General features: G+C 41.4%; 2 protein-coding genes across 2 annotated transcripts in view; one reads left to right on the top strand and one right to left on the bottom strand.

The window, feature by feature from the left end:
• Nucleotides 1-1,983, top strand: part of dyl (transmembrane protein dusky-like) — a 15,296-nt gene extending 13,313 nt beyond the window's left edge. Inside the window, exon 5 of the mRNA XM_018031062.2 lies at nt 124-1,983. Within this exon, the coding sequence (XP_017886551.1) occupies nt 124-531 (408 nt within the window). The 3' untranslated portion in view covers nt 532-1,983. The remainder of the gene's footprint in view (nt 1-123) is intronic.
• A 168-nt stretch (nt 1,984-2,151) lies between these two features.
• LOC108628860 (uncharacterized) lies at nt 2,152-4,950 on the bottom strand. Its single transcript, XM_026816794.1, has 8 exons — nt 4,902-4,950; nt 4,719-4,854; nt 3,886-4,034; nt 3,682-3,808; nt 3,463-3,574; nt 3,281-3,339; nt 3,078-3,191; nt 2,152-2,428 (listed from the first exon to the last, which is right to left on the bottom strand). The coding sequence occupies exons 1-8, from the start codon at nt 4,948-4,950 to the stop codon at nt 2,203-2,205; spliced, it is 972 nt and encodes a 323-aa protein (XP_026672595.1). The 3' UTR covers nt 2,152-2,202.
• Nucleotides 4,951-11,579: the final 6,629 nt, after the last annotated feature.

An 11,579-nucleotide genomic window follows, 5' to 3' on the forward strand; every position in this document is an offset into this window, starting at 1 on the left:
TTCATGATTAGTTGACTAAACTTATTTTAACATTCGAATAATATTTTACTATTTAATTATTTTATTGCATATTATAAATATTCATTATACAAATATTCAATGATGTTTTATTAATGTTTTCAGAATATCTATCGAACGGTCACGCTAGTGTCCAGCCACGTGTACAAACGAGCCGCCCAGGAGATGACGGACGTGAACACGTCGCGGACGATCCAGGTGGTTGCACCGGGCGATGTGAACTTCGCTTTGGGCACGACGAATTCCAGCAACGACACCACCGTCGTTATACAGAACGCCAGCGCCTCCGCCGACCCCGAGACCATCTGTATGAGCTTGCCAGGGTTCGTCGGCGGCCTCGTGATGCTCCTGCTCGTCGTGGTCGTCGCGTCGCTAGTCGCCGCGTTCCTGTTTGTCAGAGTGCGTGCCGTCGACCGGAAAAACGCCGTTGCCGGGAGCGGATTCGTTCATCCGGCGTTCGCAGCCGAGAACTGCGCCGTGCCGAACCCAGAATTCGTCAAGGTGGCCAATTAATCGAGGCCGCTGCGACGGAACGGACTCTCACAGTGAAGAATCGATCGATTTCTTCTTTCTCGAGGATGGCCAAACTCGAGGACGAACAACGTGTGCTGGAATATTATTTAATTACTTTACGTCCGAGTCACCGCGAACATTCCACTCGTTCTCTCTTTATTCAGACTTATCCTTTCGTGATCAGGCTCCGTTTCTCCTCAGCTAAATCGTATGGGCTGCTTACCTGTTTCGACCAGTCGACTTGGACGAAAGGACGGGCGGAATGTTCGGGTACCGTGTAAATAAGTGCACTAGAAACGCGACTCTACAGGAGAGAGAAAAAGAGAAAAGGAGGATGAATCAAAGAATCGCGTGAACGACGACGCTGGAGCACGTCCTATTCCTATTCTGATCACGTTTGCATCGCGTACGAGGCTATCCGTACAAATTCCTAATACCGCTCGAATCCCTTCAATATCCGTCCATAACACTTACGTACAAAAGATTACGAATACTTATCCTAGTAATGGTAGAACGTGCTGCAGAGTGAATCGTTTTAGGCCAGACTTCGTAGCACGTGGGACTTGAAAAAGCGGCTTAATCACGCATAAATGAGGCGGTAAGAATAAATGGCAGCGTGCTGCGGGGGTAAGGTTCGTCGACGATCGCCAGAGCAGTCGCGGGGGGCATTGTAAATAAGTCAGAAGTAGTCAGACGGCCCCTCGCGACCAGCGGGTTTCATCGAATTCCGCGTCCTCGATCACAAAGTGCGTGCATAGCTTGGCAAGGCAAAAGTGAAGTCTCCAGATACACATCGAGATAAAAGACTCGGTGAACAAATGAATTCACATCGTTCATTTATTCACCGGAATAAAGTCCATCAGAATTATTTAGCGGATGTACCTTCTTGTACAGGGAGAAAATGATTTTTAAACGTAAAGGGAACTTCGCTTTTACTCGGCTAAACTATACTTGATTATTTATATGTTCGTATACTTCGAATGATATTCCTTTTTTCCAATTTCGCGTTGTACCTCATGTTTCGTGCACCACGTGTTCCACGTGAATCGGAACCCGTGACGATCTTTCGTGTATGCCTTATTTATTATTCTTGTTACATCTCTAACTCCACGATCTTCCCGATTCGATCGATCTAACCCTAATTTATTTGTCGAAATTCCTGCGAACATAATTTTTTTTTTTTTTATTTCCCCCCCTCATCTTTCATTCTTCCCACGGTCTCTCTACCACTTCCCCCCTTTATTCGCTTAGTATTTAAGACGTTTCGAGAACAGACATTCTCCGCGTAGGGGAATGTGTTTCAAGTATGTGTTTTAAGCACACGCGAAAATACGCGTATAAATAAACGAATGTGCGCGAGGTTACTTCGTACACATTTAATTACACCATGGCGGCGCGAGGAATGTGTACACCATAAGACAAGATTTAATTCTTTCATGATTATTTTAATTACATACTCATTTTTATTTATATAATTCCTGTGGTCCACTTCTTCGGCCCTTCGACTCACACCGTCGTTCATCAATTGTGTATTAATTAATTTATTACACGAATAGGATTTCTAATTGTACAGAAAATCTTTTACGACAAAATTTACTTCTTATTTATCTTACGTTACACCGATTAAGTACTATAACTGAATTAATCTTAGTTCGATACAGTAGAAAGATATTAATTTATACATCTCGGACGACATCTGGTTCCAGACTTCAACCATTCACGTAGGTACGGTCTGTATTTGTTCATCATGAACTTACGTTGCCTGGCTATTGTCCTAACTTTCTCAAATTCCATCGCTACGTCATACAAGCAACTATCCAACTTTGCATTAGTTTTTAACAGCATTTCGTATTTGCTCCTATTACGAAGAGACGACGTCTTTAATGCCTGTTTATACCTAATAACGCAGACTATTATTTTACCTTAGTGCAGCATCTTTGGAATTCGAGTCCACGAAATACGTTTCCACAATTTTACTCATATTTACAATGGTACCCAGTTCTATTCTACGAATGAAACCCATTTAAATTGCACAGTCGTCACCCTGTTTACTTTTAATGTTACTTTAAAATCTGCTTCTCCTCACGAAACTGAAGATTAATGTTGCTTCGATTAAAGATCCTCAGGCTGATGTAGTTATTCAAATGCAAGGAAATCGTCTTAAAGTGGTAAGTATCTTCGACGTAGCTTGCGTAAATATTATCCCTGGAACGCAGAAGAGTTTCATGGCTAAAAAACAACTATCAATATTCTCTAAGAAATCAGGATTTAAAATTGTCTCAACTCCAATGAAAATGAGATCGTGTTCGAAATTTGGTATCGTAATTTAATATTCATTTAGGCATTATAATATCAACTCTATAAAGCAAGTTCAGTAACCTATTTATTACGAAGTAAGTGAAACAAGTTTAAAATCGCACCGACGTCGATGACAGTTTTAATCGAGGAACTCGATTACGAAGGTCTCGCGTACACCGGAGCGGACCCGTTTGTAATTAGTAAACCCTCGTTGGAATACAATTACTATACTTTTCCCATCAACGTACCCAAGCTCGTCCTCTTCACCTTCCTCTTGTTCAGCGTTCGTCTCGACAACAGGTTTCTGTTCCTCGACCTTTTTCTCTTTATTTCGCGGGCTAGTACTCTTAGTACTTGCCGTACTGATGACAAAGTTTCATCAAATTATTCGAGTATAATTTTTTAAGTCCCTTAAACATACAAATTCTGACTTCTTCCATGTTCGTCTTACCTCTTTAATATTTTCCTCGGTGTGTGCAAGAGCTTCTCCAAGTGAACCGTTGGCTTTTCCTGAGTACATAAGATTAATTTAAAACAAGCAAATGAAAAATGATAATTATCGTTCGAAAATGTGTTCATGGGAAACACGATTTCTGCTTGATTCTTTTATCGAGAAAGTTTTAATTAACGTACCACGTATACTATTTTTGTGACCGACTCGTGCTCGTACGTGCCCCACCTCCAAATCAACGGCACTCCCGTCGGATTGTCCCTCCAAATTCCACCGATCTGATTGTAAGACAGCCTGCAGAAACAATTGGAAACTTGAGCATGGGAAGGTGTTTGGGAGGCGAGAGCGACAGTAATTAAAAATTCCAGAGCGGAATTCTTTCTGAACACAGGCGCACGGACCTCGTCGCGCCGTCCTCGTCGAGGACAACGCCGTTCCCGATGGTGTCGAATACCGCGACGATCTGCGATTTCCTCTCCACGCCCATGCAATCCTTACCCCCTGGGCTGAATACAGTATACATATCGTCTTGAAGTCGATTTCATATCAACGAATTATATTTACAGCCTACATCCACCGACGATTAGTAAAATTTCGTAAATTACATTTACAATTTCCTGGCCTCTGGTATCGAATAGCCACCACTTCCCCCTGCGGGTAGAATACTTCCGCCGATCCGTCAGATAGAAAATTCACGAAGACGGTTACTCCATCGTCGTAATATATCCTCCCGTTCAATCTGTGCTTTTTGAACCTGATTAGAGAAAAAATATAAAGCGACGATTCATTAATTAACGAAATTGGTAATTGTAGGCACGTTTCAATAACGAATTTCAAGCATTTGAAATTTTAATATTTTATATTTTATAAAACACATATTTTTACTGCGTCTGTGACGGAGTGAATGATTTTCCTAATTTCTCCGTCTAACGATGCAGATTTTACGTTCCTCACGGTATGCCACACGGTAATGGTTCGAATCGCTGAGAAATCGTCGAACGTTCGTATCATTACCAAGGGCAAAGCTGCGTTAGCTAGGTCGTGCCGTCGATTCGTCGATGCATAAAACTTAACGAGCTATTTCACATGATCGAATTCCACGGACGACGGGTTTGCCTAATCAAACTCGACTTAAAAGACGTACAAACGTACGTACATGTATTGCGTATCCCTTTTAACATTTTACGATTGCTATTACTGTAACTTTTAAAGTGTTTGAAAATTGTGAAAATCTTATTGCATATTTATACTGTTAATGAAAAAATTTCGTATCCATCGTGAATGAAAAAGTGCACCAAGGAAACATTTCAAAATGTACTGGCACCTATATTTATGTAATACGCATAATGTTTAATATCCATGTAATGTGTAGCTTTGATATATCTGGCAATTCTGTTTGTGATTACATCACGAGGGATAAGCCTGTTGGTTCACATACCAATCGAGATGAGGTTTCGCCGGCTTAGCTTGATATCTGGCGATTTTCCTCATAGTTTTGGCAACCGGCAGAATAGTCCAACCGAGCTGCACGAAGTGCGGATCCGATAATTGGTACTCGATCCTGGCTCGATCGTCTGTAACGTAGGAATTTCACGAGGCAACCAAACCGAGGCGAACGCACCGCAGTTACGCACGTAAACTACGTTATTTGAACGCAACACGATAATCATGAGCGAATGCGCGGAGCGCTGCGTCCAAGTGCTAGCAATTAATGACGATCCGGCATCGGCCTTCTATCTATCCTCATTGATCCAGAATTTCCATCAACGATGCCGAAGGGGGATCGCGATCAAAATCAAGTAGCAAATGGCAGCAGAAGATCGTTTTGATCCTCATAATCCTGTGTACTTTAAGTGTGAACTTATTTTTTATAAAATAAGGATATAATAAATGAATATAACAGGTGATTTTATGGATTTTATGGATTTTATGCATTTATAAAGAAATCGACTTGTATACTAAGTATCAAAAGCTGAAGGCATATTATTATGCTTAAAGTATTGAGTAACTGACTATGATGAATGATCTCTTCATCTAAAAATCCGCATTCTAGCAATGGATCATTAGATGCAAGTATTATGTATAAAACAATATCATAATATTTGTGTATTACTTGAATTTACCGGATGATAATTAATCTTACCAATTGCATTAGGTATCCTTGTAGCGGGCAGCCTCCCTTTGGTATAACGAGATCCACTCGCTTTGCTGTATTCGTCGTCTGTTCTAGGAGAGTCACTCTGTCTACGTCTCTTCTTACTCGATACGCTCGTCCCTTTCTTAGGCCCGTCCTCTGAATCTGGCGATGATTTATCTTCCGTGCTGGTACCAGGATTACCTTCACACGCAAAGGGAAATTTAATTCCGTCATTATGCTTATAAGCGCATCCTATGTAAGCAAAATTTCTTGCTTTTAGAGTAATGAGGGGTTCCACTATGGACCTTAAATTTACACATTTTTCAGTCTTATTTGCAATCTGATATTTATCTAACGACATGTTAACATAGATATTTGTATAAATAATTGTATAATAAAGGAGAAATGAGATTTTTGAGGTAATATCATTTTCGTATTCAATGATGAGGTGTTATATTTAAACAAGATATTATGTACACTTCTTAAACTATATACTCAAAAAATTACATATTTATACTGCATATTATGTAATTAATTCTCGTATACACACCTTCTCCGTCCCTCAAACGACTTCTCCGCTTTCTACCTTTGCGAACTTTTCCTTCTTCATCAACGTTATAAGACGTATCTCTCTCTTCACTGTCATAGCCATCTGCTTTACTCGTCTTCCGCCTACGTCTACGAGACGCTTTACTTCCACTTCTAACCACGGTTTCGTCGTCCATCTCCATGTCTCCTTCTTGTCGCTTCTTCCTACGTCGTCTACCAGACATCCTTTCATCGTCATCCGTGCCGTCCACTTTCTCCGTTCCATCTATTAATTAAAGTCGAAAGTCAAATATAAGTTATTAATTTAAAATCTAAACTATTGGTCTTTTTTTTGGGTGAGAAATTTGAAACTGATATTACTCATAGATGTAATAAATAAATTCGCACCGTCATCCACCTCGTTCCTATACAGTTTCCTTCTGCGTTTTCCTTTAGTGGATGACTTCTCCTTTTCGCTTTCCTCCAGCTCGTCCCTGTAAAGTTTCCGCCTATCTTTGGCCGCTGATTTGTCGATTTCACTCTCCTTCAACGAACGCCTATAAAGTTTTTTGCTTCTCGTTGACTTTTCCGTTTCCGGGGACGCACTTTTCTTCTTCCCTCTCGGTCGATCGACCTTCCCTTCGGATTCCGTTCCCGATGGCTGTGGCGTGCGCTCCAATCGATCCGAACGCGCCGAGTCCCTTTTAATTTTCCTCGTTTTTCCGGAAGCCGTACGTTTCTCGCTCTCGTCACGTAAACCACGGATTTCGCCAGGCTTACTTCTATACGGGACATCGTCACGTTTTTCCCGTCCATCTGCCTTGATAGGATACCCACCGGTTCCGTCGATATTGCGCCTCTTTATTTCTTCTCTCATTCCTTCGTCGGTGAGCGAACGACCCGGCATCGTCTTTGTTAAATCCCTGCCCTCGGCTCTGTCAAATTTATCCCGTTCGCGTCTTCCCGCCTCTGCTCTCGTTCTCGGCTCGCCGTCCTGGCGACGTGTCACGCTTATCTCACTCATCTTCATCATCTGATCGGCCGATCCCGGACTTCCCTTCGGGTCCTCGAACACGTCGAATTTCGCGCTCCTGTCCTGGACAGAACGGATGACACCCATCGTCCGTAGCGTTTCGATGGACGTATGCGGCCTCGAATCGTCATCGATGTCCGTGCACGGCTCGCTCTTCAAAAGTCTCGGTTTTGCCATCCAATCACTCTGTTCCTGCTTATAAGCATCCTTCAAATAATAGGAAATTTTTTATTTTTTATATTCTACACGCGTCGGACATCGTTTTTCGTTTTTCGAAACTAACTGATATCGATTGGCGCAGTAGCCATTCTTTTCGGATGCAGTTAAATTGTTGCGCATGGATGCAGCAAAATGTGCCCTAGGGAAATAAATTCATGTAACCAATTGTATTTTATTTTATGCGTGAATTTATTATGTTTCATTTAGAGCGCAATTTTGATATTTACGTAAGCATTTAAATTATTTATGGTACTAGCTGTATACTTGAATTTTCACCCACCCATTGTCGCGACGTTTCGCTGATAACGTGATCGCAGAATCGGCAGATTCTCAGACACGGCCGCGCACGGGATCTCTTCTCGCTCCAATCGCGAATGAAGTTGGTCACGAGAGTTAACGTCAGCCTGATATGCCTATCGCTGAACGGTTCTGTAACGACGCCGTAAAAATCTCGTAAAACTGGAGGACGACGCATAATTAATGCCAACTTCATCAGCGGATCACATAATCCCGTTAAGCATTCGAAAAACTCTGCCCGGACTGCGCGCAATTCTCGTCTTACCGTTCGTGGAAATTAATAATAATTCATCTGCTCGTTATCGTATATGCAGTTTTACTAAACGTAGTTCGCCGATACCTTCTACGAGTTGACCGCAACAAATCAGCTTCCTCATCATCTCTCCCAAAAGTCGCGACAACGTTTGCAATCTTTCTGACATCGCGCAAGCCGGTAGTACTTCTAAGACGCACATGACGCTTTTTATTTGACAGATGACATCCTCGATATCGCAGCATTTTTGCAGAGACATGAGAATTAGATTCATCTGAGAAAAAAGTAAAACAAAAATAATGAGTAAGCCTCGAGGCGTGACAATATGAACTGACAATGAATATCGCGAACATAGAAAATGAAATATAAACGAACATTCGAAATTCCAATTAATTTTTAATTAAAGTGAAAAATTATTCGTTGTTCATATTCACATTTGTGTTTGTGCAATTATTACTAAAATTATAAATTGTCTCGTAGCAGTGTTTCGACGTATGATATTCACAAAAGTTTCTACAATGGGAATCAGGAAATTGCATTCATGCAGTATCTCGCGGGGCAGTGTGTTATTAAACATTACCTTGCGAACAATATGTTCTGGTATATCTTTCGCATCCCTGCATCGGTCGCAGGGGAACACGTCATTAAATAATTCAGGTCGCTGCGATCCCTTTTTCAGTACTTTTCCGCAGATAATTGATGTCACCGCCAGCGGCACAATATCCAGAGCGCCTTGCAAAGGAACCGCGTCGTAATTCGTGATGCAGCATATACTCGAGTGGAACCTGATTTTTTTTCAGATACAGTTATACCCGGAGCGGGTTATTATTTCACTTGCGCCGCGAACGCCGCAATTTGAACGAAGATGTTGTCGCGCGGCGAGCGTACCTCCAGAAATCCATAAAATTCTTCAACAAGCAATGAGCTCGCAGGAAAATCTCCAACGCCGGCGCTAGCCATTCCGAATCCTCGGCCAGCCGAGCTTTTCTGCAGAACTTTTTGCACGCCATTGTACCGTAGAATGTTCAGCGAACTCGTCGATTAACCTGTTAAGCCCTTTCCCTTTCGTTATGATCTGCTCCTTTCCTTTTTTACAGAGGAGAAACGCAACGCTCATTCGCTAATGAATCGAACCAATATCGAGCGCGTCGAACATTTCCCCGTTTAGTGATTCCGACAATTACACGGACGTAAATCGTTTTCGAGAGTGAATCCATTTGTTTCAACGTTGGGACCGACATAAATCGCCGCGGTAAATCATCAGACCGCCTGACACTTTTCATCGCGTGTATAACAACTGACGTTCGTCATTTCCTACGGATACAAATATGTATACATAGGTACGCGTGTATGCATTCATGTACACATATGTAGAACGTATCAATGTTTTATTGTTGATTCATATCAATGTTCGCGTCAGGTTATAGTCGAGCATGTTGCTGTCGAATTTATTTGCTCTGAAATAAAGGATACGTTTACGGAGAATACGTGTATATAGGGTGTCCCCGGATTAAACGATCAAACTGTACCAGGAGAAGCTAGAAGGAGCAGCTTTGATAAATACCGTCGCCTTATTGTTATATTCCAACGTAAAAGCGATGAACGCTATTGACTTTAGGTTCATTTTTTATCATAACTCTTTTATGAAGCATTTATAACACGTTTTTCTTATTTTTATTCATAGAATATACTGGTGAAGCTTGATCGGTTAATCTGGGGACACCCTGTATAAAACTTATGCACGTCAATTGAATAAAAAATTGATAAGACTCTTGAGTTTCGTTTCATAGATCAATAAATAAAAATTGTTCGACAGATGCCGTTCTATAAGTATATTTAACAGCTTCCTTGTGTTACTACTTTTATACGTTCAATGTTATCCTAAATGTTTGATCACACAAAGATTTTAAGCAGACAATTGTAAAAAATGTAATGGGACTATGATTGTTTTAGTGTAAATGATGTAAAATTGGTTTTAGCACGTTTTCCTTGATCACAATAATTTCGAAACGAATAATACTGCATAATGAGGATAATGATACTTATAAATCCATGTTTAATCGTTACGTACTTAAAACCTCATTTAGGTGCAATTTTGCACGTATGTAGATCGCGCGGAACGCAATGATAATACTCTTCTTGTTTTAAGCGAAAATGCTGCAATAGAGATGGGGCAATACACTTGAGACACTCAAAAAGGGTAGCTTTCCACGAGCCCTCATTATCCCGCCAAACATGCTATACAATTTGCGACGCATTCCACTTAAATATAAATTGTACGTCAACGTATCTTGTTAATTATATTATAATTTAAATTGCGTTCGGCTCTCAGTAAAATTGCAGAGTTTGTATTGGATTAAAAAAATATCATCCTCGCTGTTGTTGTTTATCCAACTTCCGAGACGAGTATAACAAATCGTGTCGTTAAGTGGAAAACACGACGAGTTATATCTTTCTCTCGTCTCCCGCGCTGATTGCGAGAGGGGCCGAACGGGCTGGATTCGTGCATTTGTAAATGTTTTTACGGTCGCCGAGATATAATTTATCTGGCACCGAACAGGAGTCCACACTTTTGTCTATCAACTCGGTTCTACGATATTCATTTGAATACGGCTGGAACTGGGGTGCGGTAAGTGATAACGAAAGTGGGAGACTGTTTTGACTAAACTTCGCCGAGCGAAAAAGGCTGCAAATGCCCACGGCCGTTCGTATGAAAATGTGTCACGGGAAATTTCATGAATCTGAATTTCAAGGGATGATTCTTGGGTGAATAAATTGTAATATATCCTGAATATTTATTGTATCAAAATTTATTTAATCACGATCACTATTACACAGTATATTCCAGTCTATGGAACGATAAAAATGAGCTGTTAACCAAAATTACGTCAGTAGTATTTTACTCTTTCGCTCAATATTTTATCTAGCGTTCGTTCTTCTTCTTTTTCCCCCCTTTATAGTTCGCCTCTTTATCAACTCCGGCGTAGCGGGAATTGGTCATGGAACCGTAGAAAGTTTGCCATGATTTACGACAGTCTTCCAGAAAGCTATACTACGCCGTCGTCCCGTTATACCACTTCATACGTGTTCTGTATTAATATAACATCGTCGCAGAGGAAATATTAATATCGTCGTGGAAGTGCACCAGCAGCCCGGTATGCTTCATATGAGGTGCTTTCTGCCCTCTGTGCAATAATCGTGAGAGGTAACGAAGCGAGTCTACGCGGCGCGGCAGCGTGCTAGCAAGGGTGGAACAATTTCCGAGCTGCGTTGGAATTTAAATATTCTCCACACTCGGTCGGTTTTTAAGTTGGAACGGTGGCGCTGGCGAAGTGAAGAAGAAAGGAATATTATCACACCGGGGAATCTGAAATTTCGCGTCGCGTCGGGAACGTTTCCCTACGATCTCGCTCGACACTCGCTTTACCGCTCCGCGGATATGCTCGCTTGAAGGACGCGTTCCAATCGAGAGTTTCGGAGGCTGCGTGAGATTCAGCAGAAGTTGGAAAAGTCCCCTGCTCACTGGAGGATGAGCAACGCCACTAGATTAGACTCGCGAAATTGATGGTGCTCTCAGTTAATGCTTTGCAGACACGACAGATTACGTTATGTTATACTTCATCACCGAGCTATGATCCTCTTATCATTTCTGCTCAAGCGGTTTTGGGGAGAAACTAAAAGATTTTGTACAATTATCTCTATTTCATTTAGATAAAGAAGCATATTCCAAATGATCTGATCTGTGGAATAATATTCAAGAGGTATTTTAGGATTTACATAGGTAGTCCGTTTGAGTCACACAGTCCATCACTTGCTGATTTACTCTGTACAC

Source organism: Ceratina calcarata, unplaced genomic scaffold (assembly GCF_001652005.2).
Source record: "Ceratina calcarata isolate Rehan_Ccalc_2016 unplaced genomic scaffold, ASM165200v1 scaffold546.2, whole genome shotgun sequence".
In the NCBI taxonomy this organism is placed as follows: domain Eukaryota; kingdom Metazoa; phylum Arthropoda; class Insecta; order Hymenoptera; family Apidae; genus Ceratina; species Ceratina calcarata.